This window comes from Cynocephalus volans, chromosome 8, assembly GCF_027409185.1.
Source record: "Cynocephalus volans isolate mCynVol1 chromosome 8, mCynVol1.pri, whole genome shotgun sequence".
NCBI classification, from domain to species: Eukaryota; Metazoa; Chordata; class Mammalia; order Dermoptera; family Cynocephalidae; genus Cynocephalus; species Cynocephalus volans.
This window is the reverse complement of record NC_084467.1, coordinates 75,009,219-75,024,517: the sequence shown is the minus strand read 5'-3', so window position 1 is coordinate 75,024,517 and position 15,299 is coordinate 75,009,219. Positions and strand designations below refer to the sequence as shown.

The 15,299-nt window shown below is 34.5% G+C and overlaps 1 protein-coding gene across 1 annotated transcript in view; it reads left to right on the top strand.

The window, feature by feature from the left end:
• ZNHIT6 (zinc finger HIT-type containing 6) overlaps nt 1-15,299 on the top strand; it is a 60,887-nt gene that overhangs the window by 3,503 nt on the left and 42,085 nt on the right. The window contains exon 5 of the mRNA XM_063105472.1: nt 2,545-2,648. Coding sequence (XP_062961542.1) covers nt 2,545-2,648 — 104 coding nt within the window. The remainder of the gene's footprint in view (nt 1-2,544; nt 2,649-15,299) is intronic.

The following is a 15,299-nucleotide window of genomic DNA, read 5'->3' as shown; positions in this document are numbered from 1 at the left end:
ACAGACATGACATTATACATATCTGAAAGAAAATTATCATGTATTAGCTCTTACTATTTTTCCTCAAGCTTAATTAAGCATAATTAAAATTCTACTTAAAGATAAACTAATTTTTAACTTTTCTCTTTTTATTGTGAAATATAGCATGCATTTTTAAAAATCATAAAATGAAATACAGGGTTTAGTGAATAATTGTAAAGTGCACATCCATGTAACTAGTCTAGAATTAGAACATTACCAGCTTTTCAGAAGTTCCTGGCCACCCTCTTTTCCCTGACCTATTCTCATTTCTGAATCGTTTTCTGTCTTGAGACCATACCACAGTTTGTCCGTTCTATTCATGGACTTTGGGTTTTCTGAAATTAAAAAAAAATTTAAAAACAGTGCTACTATGAACACTTTTGTTTATGAATTGTGGTTTGCATGTGCATACATTTTTCTGGTGTTTATACCTGGGAGTGGAATTGCTCTGTGGGGTATGTATATCTTCAAATTGACTAGGTATTACCAAAACATTTTCCAAAGTGGTTATACCAGTTTACACTCCGACAAGTAGTGTGTAAATGTACCTATTTGTCACATTCTCTTCAATACTTGACTTGGTTAGACTTTTAAAATTTTTGTCAATCTGATGGCTTTGTAATTTTATTGTGATTTTAAATTTGCAGTTCTCTGATTTCTAAGAGATTGAGTGAATACCTTTCATATATTGTGGCCATTTTGGATTTCCTCTTTTGTGGAGTGCCTTTTCATGTGTTTTGCTCATCTTTTCCTTGGTCAAATTTCTTTTCTTACTGGTTTGTACGAATTCTTGGTATTTCTTGGATATTAATCAATAGTCGATATATTATAAATACTTTCTTCTATTTTTTGGCTTGTCTTTTCTCTGTAGTGACTTCTGGTGAACAGGTGTTCTTAACTTTAATGTAGTCAAATTTATCATTTCTTTATAGTTGGCAGTTTTATGTTTTTATGAAAAAATCTTTCCCTGCCTTGAAGTTAAGAGGATATTCTCCCGTAATTATTTTCTAAAACCTGTTTAGTATTTCATTTCACATTTACATCTTTAAACTATTTAAAATTGATTTTTGGTATTGTGTAAATTGATTTTTGGTGTTGTGTAAAGTGGAAGTCCCATTTAGTTTTCCATATGGATAATCCACTTTTCCTAGTGCCATTTATTGGTAAGTTCATCCTTTTCCTACTGCTCTGCAGGACCACCTTTATCATATATCAATCATCCATATATGCTTCGGTCAGTTCATGGCCTGTTTATTTCATTCCGTTGGTTAACTTATCTGTCTTGCACCAATACTACACTCTCAATTATTAACAGTTTTTTACTGAAATTTGTTATCTGATAGTTAGTCCTCCCACTTTGTTCTTTTTTTTGGAGTATAGCTATTTGTGCTCTTTGCACACAAACAAGGCAAATCATTGCAAATCTGAGCAAGGCTGGCCCATGGCCACAACTTCTAACAGATTTTTTTTTCTTTTTCCTCTGTTCCAGTCAGACCATTCAAGTTTCCTAGCATGCTCTATGGGAAGAGTTTATTTCTGGTTTACCTGTATCCTGAGGGTGTATTATTCTGTGTCTCAGCTTAATTTAAGTAAGGATTCCTAGATGTTTTCTGTGGGAGTGATGGTCACTGCCATTATGATTACTTATAATTACCATTGCTGTTACTGTAACCAAAGTCTTCTCAGTTATTATATGTAATTTTAAAAGACATTTTCCTACTTAGCCAATGAGAGCTAACCCTTCCTTTTCCTTGGCTTATGACTTGATTGTAACTCCTTGCATTGCAAATTCTAGATCCCCATTTAACCAAAAACAAACTTGCATTTATACTTTGACTTTTTTTTTGACTGATCTTTCTTCTTCTTTGCCTTTAGAAACGTAATGATAGTACTTTCTTCACAACTCTCTGGCGTTGCCTCGTTCAGCTTAACTAACCCAGATGGTCAATGGAGTAACACATGTCAGAGCCAGATGTTCTCATATCTCATTTTAGACTGTCGACAGTGGCTACTTTAAGTTAGGCCTTATACATGTATGAGGCAATGCCATGGTTCCTCCCTTGAATGAGCTACTTGTCCAATAGTAAAATCAGAGATATGGACAGCTAACTGTGGTATAAAACCATTAGTAAAAGAAATAAGAAATTGTATAGGTAGCCCCATGACTGCCAAATGACCTGTATTTTTTAAAAATCTTCATGAAATTCTTCTTTTGACTTACAGAGCATATGATTAAAAGCACAGGCTGTGGAATTAGATGGACCTGGGTTTGGATATAGGTTCTGCCCCTCAGAGATAGCTGTATGATGTTGGAATCTCATTAATTTTTACTGCTAAAATTGTGGTGGTAATAGTACCTATCTCATAGTATCATAAACATTAAATGAGATTACTGCTTAGAGCTGTTTGTGAAACATAAGTACTGAGTAAATCTTAGCTGTTATATTACTGAACATTGTTTAACTCACTTTTGAAATTTAAGGCATTTAAAGATTAATTTGTCTATTTATTTTGGGTTTTTAGATGTACTTTATGAAAAACCGTGCCCGAAAGCAAGGTATTAACTTGAAACTTCTACCAAATGGATTCACCAAGAGGAAAGAGAATTCAACATATTTCAATAAGAAGTAAGTTTTTAACTTCTTTTTTAGTTTGTCAGGTGTTATGATTTTATCAGGAACATCCTTTAAGGTTTGGTTTGCTATAGAGCATTGCTATCCAAAGTGTGATCTGTAAACTGTTATTGGTCCGTGACAAGATAACTGTGGTAATTGTATGTCAAGTGACTCTAAAAAATGTGGGCTGTGTGTGTGTGTGTGTGTGTGTGTGTGTGTGTGTGTGTGTCTCTGTGTGTCTTTGTGTCTGTGTGTGTGTCTGTGTGTCTCTCAAATGTTAATGTGCATACGAATCACCAAAGCATCCTGTTAAATATGCTTGTTGTGAATTTAGTTTCAGTAGGCCTGGGTTGGATATTGCACATTTCTTTTTTTTTTTAAAGATGGCTGGTAAGGGGATCTTAACCCTTGACTTGGTGTTGTCAGCACCACGCTCACCCAGTGAGCCAACCGGCCATCCCTATATGGGATCCGAACCCGGGGCCTTGGTGTTATCAGCACCACACTCTCCCGAGTGAGCCATGGGCCGGCCCGATATTGCACATTTCTAACAAGTTCCTTGGTGATGCTGATTGTCTGAGAAGCGTACTTTGAGTGGCAGTGCCCTAGAACACTCATACATTAGAAATAAACTCTTTCTCTGAGACCCAAGATGCCACTGGGTATTTCAGGGGCTTTGGAGACAAAGTGGTGAGTCAAAGCAGGACCCCTTTACTGTTTTAATCAGAGCAGTTCGACTTTTATAATCCTTTCTACATTGAGATTCCAAATAAGATTTCCTTTAAAAGCTGGCAATGGGGAAGAAGATGACTTTGAAACATTTACTTTAATAGTGAATTTGTGAGTATAGATAACATAATAGATTAGTTTGCTGTTCACTGAAAGTGTTGGGTTGAAAAGGCCCCAAGAGTACAGAAAACAGGATCCCAAAGTACTATAAGTAGCCAAATAAATTATTGGATATCTTTCAGAAGTCAAGATTCTGGATTTAGAGTAAAACAAAGGCCTGAGGGAGCTCCTCCCTCTTCAACCTCTTATTAACTGTGGGACCTTGAACAAATCACTTCCTTTCTCTGGGTCTCATCTGTATGATGTGGGGGCTGGGCTAGGTGAACTCTAAGGTTCCCTTCCAGTTTTACTATTCCATAAATTGAAAAGAATCAGAGTTATCATTATTCTAATAAAATTTCCACCTTTTCAAAAGATTTTATATAATTAAAGATGGTTTTATCCATTTATTTTATATGTTTCAAGACATAAATATGTGTAAAGTAGTTTTTCTTTTTCCTGGTTGGCTTCCAAAAAAGTAAAGTAATGCCTTGCATTTATCAAATATGACATGATTTCTTTGTGTATTTTGAAACTACAATTTAGAAGTTGACATAATTTGTTTGAAATTTAGGGTAACTGGTTTGTGCCTTCTGAAGTATAAAATGTGTTTTTATGAAGGAAATCACTCTGAATGTCATCAAAGATTAGTTCTTTGTACTAGAGAGTACATAGACACAAGCATAATATTTTTATGTCTCCAGATACACGAATGTATGTGGGACGTTTATTCCAAGAATATTACACTTAGTATATTTTAGGGTTTAGTAACCACATTTATATTTTCTGTTATTTTGAAATACTACAGTTCTCTGAAATGGCAAATGAGACTCTTCTTGCATTATTAGCCATTTTCTCATGAATGTACAGAGATTTGGGGTTGGTTTTCTTAAATTTTTAGTGTGTTCCCATGAGATTAGCAACATAATGCATAAAAGGTTTTAGAGTCAATTTCTTATGGCCTTTTGTATCTGTAAAATGGAGCTGATGATAGCTACCTTGTAGAGATACAGCCTTTAGTGTATTAATTCTCCTAGACAGTAACTGGCATGTAGGAAGGAATCAGTATATCATAGCTATTGTAAAAATAATACATGTGCGTTATAAAAAAGTTTAAAGGAAAAATAGCATCCATAATTCTAATATCTAGAAATGCCCACTGGATAGCTTTTCCTAATATTTCCTTGTAATCATTTTTTCCCTTTTCCAAAGTGACATGACTTTCCTCAGGTTAAACATTATTAACTTTTTATAAATAAATGCACATTCTTTTTTCCTGAAACTAGATTTTCCATTTAACAATACATTATAAACCTCTTCCTTTGTTAATACAGATCCACCTCATTTTTATTTATATATTTTAAATATAGCATATTTCAACTACTACTATATCCTAATTAATTATTCCCATATTCATGAACATTTAGCTTATTTCTAGTTTTTAATTGTTACAAATAATGCTGTAACAAACATTCTTGAACAGAGTTTGTGTGCTTATGTGTCTTTTTCTGCAGTTTCTAAAAAGAAAAATTACTAGATCAGAGAGTACATGCATTTCAACTTTTGAGAAAAACTCCACGTTGTCCTCCTCCAAAAAGTATCACTTTGTACCTTTATCAAGAAAATATAAGACTGGCTATTTTAGTTATACTTACACTTTTATTGAATATTATCAGACTTTATTGTGTGTATATGAGAGAGGCTGAGCTCTTGGATTTTTTATTTCTTGTTAAAACATGCTTGTTTATATCACTTGCTGCTTTTAAAATCTTGATCTATTACATACTCATACATTGTAAATATTTTCACCCATCTGCTTATCCTTTAATTTTGTCTTCAACCATTTCTTGATACATTTTAAATAACTGTAAAAAAAAATTCTGTGTAACAGATAAAATGCAATGGTTAAGAGCACAAACTGGAACCAGGCTGCCTGAGTGCAAATTTCTGATCATAGCCCTCCTAGCTATTTGATCTTAAGCTAAGGTACCTAGCTTCTTTGTGCCTCAGTTTCCACATCTAAGGTGGAAACAGTAATAATAATAAACTAAGTTTAAACCAGTTTTCATTTCCATTTGTAGTGTGTGAGAAAACCTGTTTAAATATCTCCTTACCAGCACTGAGTAGTCTCTTTTTAAGAAAATTGTTGCTAGTCTAAAAAGTTGAAATGACATTTTACTTAATTTGCTTTTATTTAATTGCTGCTAATATGGAATTTTTTGCCTGTGTGTTTTAGAGTGATATCTTAAAATTTAAGTGTAAAGTTTGACTTAGTCCAATTCATGTGATAAGGTGAACTTTCATTTATAGAACTATTTTGGGAGTCAGTTCAGTGAAAAATAAATCTATATAACTGAATTGCTCCATTCATTCATTATTTATTCTTAAATTGCCCATTCTTATTTTTAAATGGAAAATGGTTTTACTGCTAACTAAATTTAAAATGTCTGTATTCATCAGATTCCCGTACTGGCCCAGGTGCCAAAAAAAAAAAAAAAAAAGAAATAAAATGTCTGTATTCAGATGCTGGATGAATAACAATGTATTACAGTGAGTTCCCAGCTAGTTGAAAGCCATGCTTAAAGAATGTTGCTGGTTGGTTGATTGATAGTCATCTTGGAAATCTATTTAGTGTGTCCCAATATTTTGCTCATTCTTATTCAGTGTTTTCTTCAGTGATTTAATCAGGGTTTCTCTTGGCACTGTTGACATTTTGAGCTGGATAGTTCTTTGTTGTGGGGCATTATACTGTGCATTGTAGGATGTTCAGCAGCATCTTGGCCTCTACCCACTAGATATTGGTAGTACAAACACACACCTTTTGTTACAGCAAAATGTCCCCAGACATTGCCACATGTTCCCCGGAGAGGGCAAAACCACCATATTTGAGAACCACTGATTTAGATGAATATACAAGACATACTTACTGAATTTGTAGTTCTAATCTTTTCTTGGGCCAGATAATTAATATAATGTATGCCATAATCAGGATTCTGATGTCCTGTGCTTAACCTTTAGGGGGAAAAAGATGGAAAAAAAAAAAAAAAAGACATTTAGAAGTAAACTGTTCAGGATACTGTGTTTTATCAGCTATTCATATGAAAATATCCAAGGTTTTAAGTGATTGCAGTGATAATTTGCTAGAAGGAGGGAAGAGGGGATATGAAATCTTCTAAAAGAATTCTGTTTAGCACTTACTTCCCTAGTTTGTTTTTAAGAGACTATTTTTCAACTAACTTTCAAAAGTTGGTTAAAGCTTGGACTCAAACCTGAATTTTCCTACCATTCGATGCATATTAGGTGATCTTGGGCAAGTTCTAACTTACTGGGTTATTGAGAGGATTAAATGAAATGATAAAGTAATATCTGGCACATAGCAGATTATGTACAGTGATATTAAAGGTGTACATTCCTTTATCTGAAATCTCTGGGAATATGGCACATTTACTACATATTACATTCACCCCTCATAAGTCTAGTACAGCATTGCATTATCAAGCAATACTATTTCTGCAGTGAAACCTACAAATGTTTACATTGTAATGGATAAATAATGATAGTAACCTGGCTGAGTCGGGTTTTGCTGCCTAAGGAGTTAAGAAAATTCTTTCCGTTTCATATATTTGGGGATTTGGGGATTGTTGATATGAGACTTTTTATTCCTAGGTATTAAATTGGTTCATTGCTTATTTGAGCAGTTTGATCTGCAATATAGTCAAAAACTCAAATTGTTTGTTTAAATTTAATTTTAAAAATTTTTGTTCTAATGGTAACTAGTAAGGAACCCGAGTGAAAGATTCTTTGTACTATTTTGTAACTTTTCTGTGAAGTCTGAATTATTTCAAAACAAATGTTTCAAAAAATTTAAAGACCCAATATGAAGAGTGACTAATGTACCATTGTGCCTGAACTATCTCTGTAGAACTATCAACAGGTAACTGTAGTAGCCATGCAATAGGTACCTTATTAGAAAAATAGGTTCGTTCTAAGCCAGGTATTCTTTATGGCAGGAGTTTTTGACAAGTATGACTGTGAATCTCCTACAGTCATGTACAAAATTATGTGATGTGTGAATTTTTCCAAGAACAAAAACTGTGATTTTTACTGAATAGCTAAAGTGGGGTGTAACACTAACCAGTCTTTGAAGTCAAAAATGTATTTAACGGAGGTGAATTTTAGAGGACTGGTGAATTTGCAGGAATGTCATAATAAATATATATATACATATATATATATATATATATATATATATATATATGTATATATATATACACATTTATTTATTCAGACCGGTAAGGACATTGCAACCCTCGGCACGGTGTCATCTGCGCCACGCTCAGCCGGTGAGCGCACCGGCCATCCCTATATAGTAGCATCCAAACCCGTGGCCTGGGCGCTACCCTGCACCGCATTCTCCTGAGTGAACCACGGGGCTGGCCCCATAATGGATATTTTAATGAACAAAGAAAAGTTAAGGGATGCTTATATTAAGAATTAAGTTGAGCCAAAGCAAGACTGACATTCTCTGTTAAAAACAGAGGAGCTTGATAAGGAGATGTGGCTCCCTTACTTATTTTGGAGCAGATCCCAAACTACTTCTCTAAAATAGGGGCTCTTTCAGAAGTAACTCCTTTACCTTATCTCTTTGTAGAGTTTATAACTTTACCTTCACTTTCACCCAGTGCTAATCAAAAACTGTTGAAAGAAATGTGAAAGAACTATGTGAAGAAAACATAAACTCTACTGAATGATTTAAAAGGTTTGAGTAGATGGAAAAAGTGCTTTGTTCTTCGGAGACTCAATATTGTAGAAATACATTTATTTCTTAAATGATCTTTGAGAGGTATGTGTCCTAATCAAAATATCAGTGGGATTTTGTTTGTTGTTTTGATGGAGAGTATTTATTTATTTATTTATTTATTGAGAAGAAAGAGGGTTCATGACAGAATGAATGACTAAAGTTTTTTTGGAGAATAACATAGGAGATGGAAAAACCTGAAAAAAGAAGAGTAATGAGGCTGGACTCATTAAAATTTATAAAATTGTAGCAAAGTTTTATGGTGTTGGCATAGAAATCTACAATTACTTTAGATTATAGAAAACACTGTATTTGGCTCTCTAGTGTATGATCAAGGTAGCATTTCAAATTAATACAAATCATTACTTGTTCAATAAATGGAGTTGAGACAGTTAGTTTACCATTTAGGGGGGAAAACTGGATCTTTTACTAAGATAACTTCCAGGTGAATCAAAATCTTAAACTTAAAATGGAATAAAAAATCCTGGAATATTGTCATATTCTTGAAGAGAAAGAACATCTCATCCAGAAGCCATAAAGGGGGGAGAAAAAAACCTAAATTTATGTAAAATTTCTGAAATTTACATTGCAAAAAAGGACCATAGTAAAGTCAAAAGACAAACTGGGCCAAAAAAGTCTAGCGTATATGGCTAAGAGGGCTTATGCATTAATGAGAAAAATGGTTAACAACTAATTAGAAAAAGGGGCAAAGGATAAGAATAGGTGGTCATAGAAAGACATGTATACATACATAATATATGGCTGGTAAGCAGATATTAATATTTAATATAATTTAAGTTAACCAGGTCATTTTCTTCTTCCACTGTTCTTGAGAGGTAAATTGGTATAGTCATTTTAGAAGATAATTTTGTAGTATTTCTCAAAATGCTCCACATTTTGTTATGCAGAATATTATACATATTTCTCAAAATGTTAGACGTCTTAAAATGTTGTAAATAAATATTCAGGGAGTTTGGTCCACCAATGTATTAGTAAAAAGTTCACAGAGATATATGTATACTTTTATCTATTGCAGCATTATTTTTAATAGTGTAAAAACTGGCAACAACCTAAAGTGTCCTTCAGTATGAACTGAGTTAAAGAAATGATAGTACCTACATACAGTGGAATTCCAAGCAGCCATTAAGCAAACTCAGAATTAGATGTAAAAATATTGTCTCGAAATGATATCTATGATTTGTTCAGTGGAAAAATAATTGTTGAAGTTTAAACAGTTGTCTGAAAGATGAAGCTTACTTTAAATTAGTGGTTCTTTGGATCCAAACTCCGTTGAGGATCAGCTTAAATATATGAGTCCTATTGCCAGAAACATGTCCATACGTGATATATTTGGTATATAGTTTATGTGTGTCTGTGTTAGATAAGAAAAGCTACATAAATGAGCCACATTGTTTTGTCTCTTATAGTAATAGAATTTGCATTGAAACTGTGGAGCACATTTGACAAAATAACTCTGAATCGTGTTACTTTTTTACGGACATCGGATATTGCTCTACACAGTGGTCTCTGTGTATGTAACTATGGGAGATATATCTCGTCTCTTTCTTTTCATCAACTATTTGCTTTTCTCTGGAACCAAAATACAGTGGTTTCAAATCCTACCTCTGCTGTTTACTAGCTTTGTGACTGTATTAGCGTTCTCCAGAGGGACAGAATCAATAGGATATGTTATAAATATGTGACGGAATTTATTAGGAGAATTAGCTCATGTAATTGTGAAAAAAAGTCCACAATAGGCTGTCTGCAAACTGGATGTCGGTACTGTGGCTCAGTCCAAGTCTGAAGGCCTCAAAACCAGGGAAACTGATGGTATCCTTGGTGTAAGTCCCAGAACCCAAAAGCTGAAGAGTCTTGAGCTCTGATGTCCACAGACAGGAGAGAAGAATGTATCCTAGCTCCAACAGATAGAGAGAGAGCTTCACCTTTTTTTCACTCTTTTGTTCTCTCTGGGGCCCCAGAGGATTGAATGGTTCTCTACCCACATTGAAGGTGGGTCTTTCCCACCCAGTCCGCTCAAGCTCTTATACTAATCTCTGCTGGAAACACCCTCATGGACACACCTAAAAAGATAGCTTTACCAGGTTTCTTGGCATTCCTTAATCTAATCAAGTTGACACCTAGAATTAACCTTCACAGTGACCTTCACTCTGTATCTGTACCTCATTTTCCTGATCAGTAAAATGGACATAATTATAATTTACCCACCTACATACCAATATTTTTGTTCACTTTTTAAAAAAATGTCAGACTTTCCTTTTAGGATCATTTTTCTCCTCCTTTTCTAAGCTCCTTTAGTGAAGTTCTCATAAGAAATATGCTTTTTAGTTTTTATTTGAAAATATTCATTTCTTCTTTTTTAAATTTTTTAATGGAAATGCAATACATACAAAAAAGTACACATATCACTGTACTAAGATCAAAAAAGAACATTACCAGCACCCGAGAAGTCTTTATTGCCTCCCATAGGAATACTTACCACTTGCTTCCCCCAAGTTAACTATCTCTCTGACTTTCAATCTTATAGATTAGTTTTGCCTATTCAAAAATCTTTCCAGTATTTTATTATGAAAAATTTCAAAAATAAGGCAAAGTTGAAAGAATTTTTCAGTGAATGCCCATATACCCCCACCTAGATTCTGTCATTATCAATTCACTATAATTGCTTCATTACGTAGCTGTCCACCCATTAAGCTTTCTTATTTTTGGTGCATTTCAAAGTACATGCAGGCATCACTCCAGTGGCCTCTGAATAATTCAGCATCATTAAGTAGAGTTCAGTAGTTGTTTACATTTTTTTCTTCTGATGTAAACTTTACGTGCAATGAAATGCACAAATCTTAATATGCTGTGTTTTGACAAATATACACACCTGTATAATCCAGTCTCTGAATATATAGAACATTACCATCATCCCAGAAAGATTTTTTCCCAGTCAACTCTTCTCCTCAGAGACAACCTGTTCTAATTTTTTCCCCTGAAGATTTGTGTGTTCTAAATTTCATGTATATGCAGTCATATAGCTCACCCTTACTTTGAATGATAGCTTAGCTGAATATGCAATATCTTAAATAGACATTTATTTTAGTACTTAGTTCATTTATTTATTCCATTGTCTTCTCACTTCTTTGCCATTATTGAGGACAACTGTTTTATAGACAGTCTTTCTTTTTTCTCTTCTAATTGCTTTTAAGATTTTCACTTTTGTCTTTGGAGTTCTGCAGTTTCATTATGATGTATGTATCGGTGTGATTTTTTAAAAATATATATTTATATATTTCCCTTTTTTGTGCATTGAAACGATTTCTTTTTACTTATCTTCCTTTGGATTTGTTGCACTTTCTAAATATGGAAGTTCTGGAAAATTCTAATGAATTATCTTAATCTCTTACTTCTTTGTCCTTGCTACTTTCTGGCTGTACTGTCCATGTAACTTTCTCTTCTCAGCTGCGTCTAATTAATCTGGTCTTTAGCCCATGCAGTGTTTTATCTTTTTGTTCTTAGTTATGTTTTTTATTTTTAGAAGTTCTGTTTTTTTCCCAAATCTTTCTGGTCTTTCAGATAGAATTGGATCCATTTCTCATATTTTAAGCTTCTTTTTTTCTTCAGTTGTAAATGCATTTACTTATTTACACATTTATTATCTGTGTAAATGCATCAGTCCATTTCTGTTGCTCATAACAAAATATGCTGAAGTATGTAATTTGTAAGAAAACGAAATTTATCGCTTACAGTTTCTGCGTTTGGGAAGTTCAGAGTCTGGAGGATATAGCTGGTGAAGGTCTTTGTGATGGCAGTGTATCACATTATGAAAAAATGGTGGAGTGGAGAGAGACTAATCTCCTTATTTACTTTCCTTTTAAACTTCTACAGACCACGCCCATGGCTGCCATTTTTAATCCATTCACTACGGCATAGTCCTACAATCTAATCACCTCTTCAAGGCCCCACCTTTCAGTTACCATAATAGGATTTCCCACTCTCTTAAGAGTCACAGTGGGGGCCAAGTTTCTAATACATAAAACTTGGGGGACACAGTTCAAGCTTCAGTGAGTTTGGAGGGGAAATTCAATCTACTACAGTAAATAATTCCAGTTTCTGAAGTTCTTGGAACACTAATAGTGTGGTTTGCTATTTCTGCTAACTCTTGTTTATAGTAGCTTGTTTCCTTGCTTTTTTCCTAATATGTAATTGTGAACTCATTTTCGTCTGTAGAAGGTAGTGTACATTTCCTTATGCCAGATACTCATTGGCACTAATCCAGGACCCTCATTGATTCTTAGTCTGAAATTTCTCAGACTATACTAGTAGTAATAATTTGAACCCCAGACCCATTTGAGGAGGCTATAGTTGTGCATTCTCAGTTGAAACCTCCTCCCCTCCCCTCTCTTCCTATGCCTCTCTCCCTAGAGCACCCAGCTGAGGTTGACAAGTTTCTTTGTTATCTTTCTTTGCTAGTGGGTATGATTTTTCTGTTTCACGCTTTTACTGATTTAATGCAGTCATCTCAGTTTGAGGTCTCAAGCTTATATGGGCCCAAGACTTTGTCTCATGTCACCCAATGGCTGTTAAAACAAAGGCCTCTTGGTTACCAAGATTGGCTTTGGCCTCCAGAGGAGTTGTAGCTTCAGCTTTCCACTAAGTTCCTGCTTCCTTTTCACCCCTAGAGATTTCTCTTACTTGCCGATGAGCTCAATATGTTTGTTATATTTCTCCAGAATTTCTTAATATGTGTTATTGGGAGAGTTTTCAGGTTATCTTCTCCGCCATGTGCCCTGATTGTTTAAAATAAGCACTGGCCCCAGTGTGATGGTAAGGTTAGTAATAGAAAAAGGTAGACCAGGAAGGTGTGATAATTTCTTCCTCACCTAGCAATTCTACTTCTAGGAATTTGTCTGATAGATATACATATAGAAAGTGAAGTATGTACAAGGATATTCAGTACAACATTGTTTGTAACAGCTAAAGAGTAGTACAAATCTAAATGTTCATTGATAGTGGATGGCTTAATAAATTATGCCATGCCTTTACAATGGAAAGAGTATGAGGCAGATTTAAATGTACTAATATGAAATGACTGCCAGAAATATTAAGTGAATAAATATAAGTGTAGAACCATGCTCATTGCATGCTACCATTGTGCGAAAAATAAAATTTATGTACGTATATGCTTATAAACTGGTAACAGTGGTTACCTTCAGGGGTAAATTACATGAAGGGGGACAGGGATGGTAATTGTGTGTGCCCTTTGTACCTTTTTGAATTTTAGACCATGTGCATGTATTGCTTATTTTAAGAATAAATTAAATGAATTTTCAAAATTTATTTATTTATTTATTTATTATTTTATTTTTTGGCAGGGGACCCATACAGGGCTCGAACCCTGGACCTCAGTGTTATCAGCACCATACTGTAACCAACTGAACTAACTGGCCAACCCTCAAAATTTTTAAAAGACATATTGATGGATGGAGACAGGACCATTATACATTTTGTGTTGTAATTTAATCTTTGAAAAGTATTCTGATACTATCATATAAAATTCCATGTTTTTATCCATGACTGACACTCTTTTTCAGTTGTTTTTAGTGTTTTGCTATAGGAAGCTGTGGATATTGAGCCTGGAGATAGTATTGATTGTGTTTGGATAACCTGTCTCATCTGGTCGTATAAATCTCTCATTTTATTTTCCTGGCTATTTTGGTCAGTAGTCAAGTGCAGAGGGAATGCATTTGACTTGTCATTTGGAAGAATGAATTGGACAGAGCCATCCCTCCCCAGTAATATCTTTAGTTAGCTTAACTCCAGGCTTGGACTTTTTTGTGTGTACTAACTACCCACTCCCCAGATATGGACCTAACTTTTGACCTTCCTCTCCCCACAGTTTGTCTCCACATAATCTTTACCCTCAGATCTAAGCAACCCAGTCCTGCTTACTATTCTACTACTGTCAGCTTAGAACTATGAGTCCTTAACTTCTCAACACTTCCTTCTGACATTGTGTTCTTTAGCTCTCTGTATGTGCATCTCTCTTGTACTTAAAGTATTAAGATAGTAGAGGTGTGCCCATTATTAAACACCAGTGTGAATTAATATTTAAGAGCTCCAGTCCTGTTTTAGAAGCTAGCCACTAGGTGTCCCTCTTGTAAAGAAATAACAAACCTTTTACAAATTCAAAAAATTACTTTTTGTTTTTTGGATAAAATTACAGCATTCTAATTATATTGCAATGAAATACTCATCCACCCCTGTATTAATGTCAGCAGTACTTTTTTCCAGAACAATTATGTGGTGGTGCACTTCTTAAAGCACAGGATTTTTTTAATATGATGTCTTATAAATATAAGTAGTATATGTTTATAATTTGCTGCAAACTGATTTTAGAAAAGAGCAAAGGAAAATGAAATGATGGGTTTAGCAGTTGTGGTTATGGGGACAAGTGGATTTTGCAGTGAGCTTTGGGGTATTACATAATAGGTGTGCAGTACAAACTTATTGACTGATTGAAATGTTTAGTTCTGCGGTTCTCTGCTGTAACAGCTTAGATATAGTTTGATGGAAAAATTTCAGAGCAACAGCAAGGACTTAGAAAGACAGTGTGAAAGAATAGAAGCCTAATGGTTTCCCAGTCAGGCCTTTACTTAACTGGAGCCATGTAGACAGTGGTAAAGTAGTTCCTGTGACATAGCGTCACAGAGGGTATATTGTTCCACAGCAACAGTTAGCCAGCTTTCATGGAAATGAAAAACTAAACCCTCTTGATCATCTCAGGGTCTCCAAACTGATTCAGTTAGGAAAGTCTTTTCCCAATCACCAAGTCTGGTTTTTCATGATATGCTTCTGGAATGTGTCCCATTCTTTCCATTCCCTTTACTACAGAGTTATTGTCCTGTGCAGGCCCTTGTCTCACTCTGGACTATTGGGGGACCTGTAAGTGCTTTCTCTACCTTCAGTGTCTCCTCACCTCAGTCACTGTATACACTGCTGCTAAATACATCTTTCTTAAATGTGCTTTTACC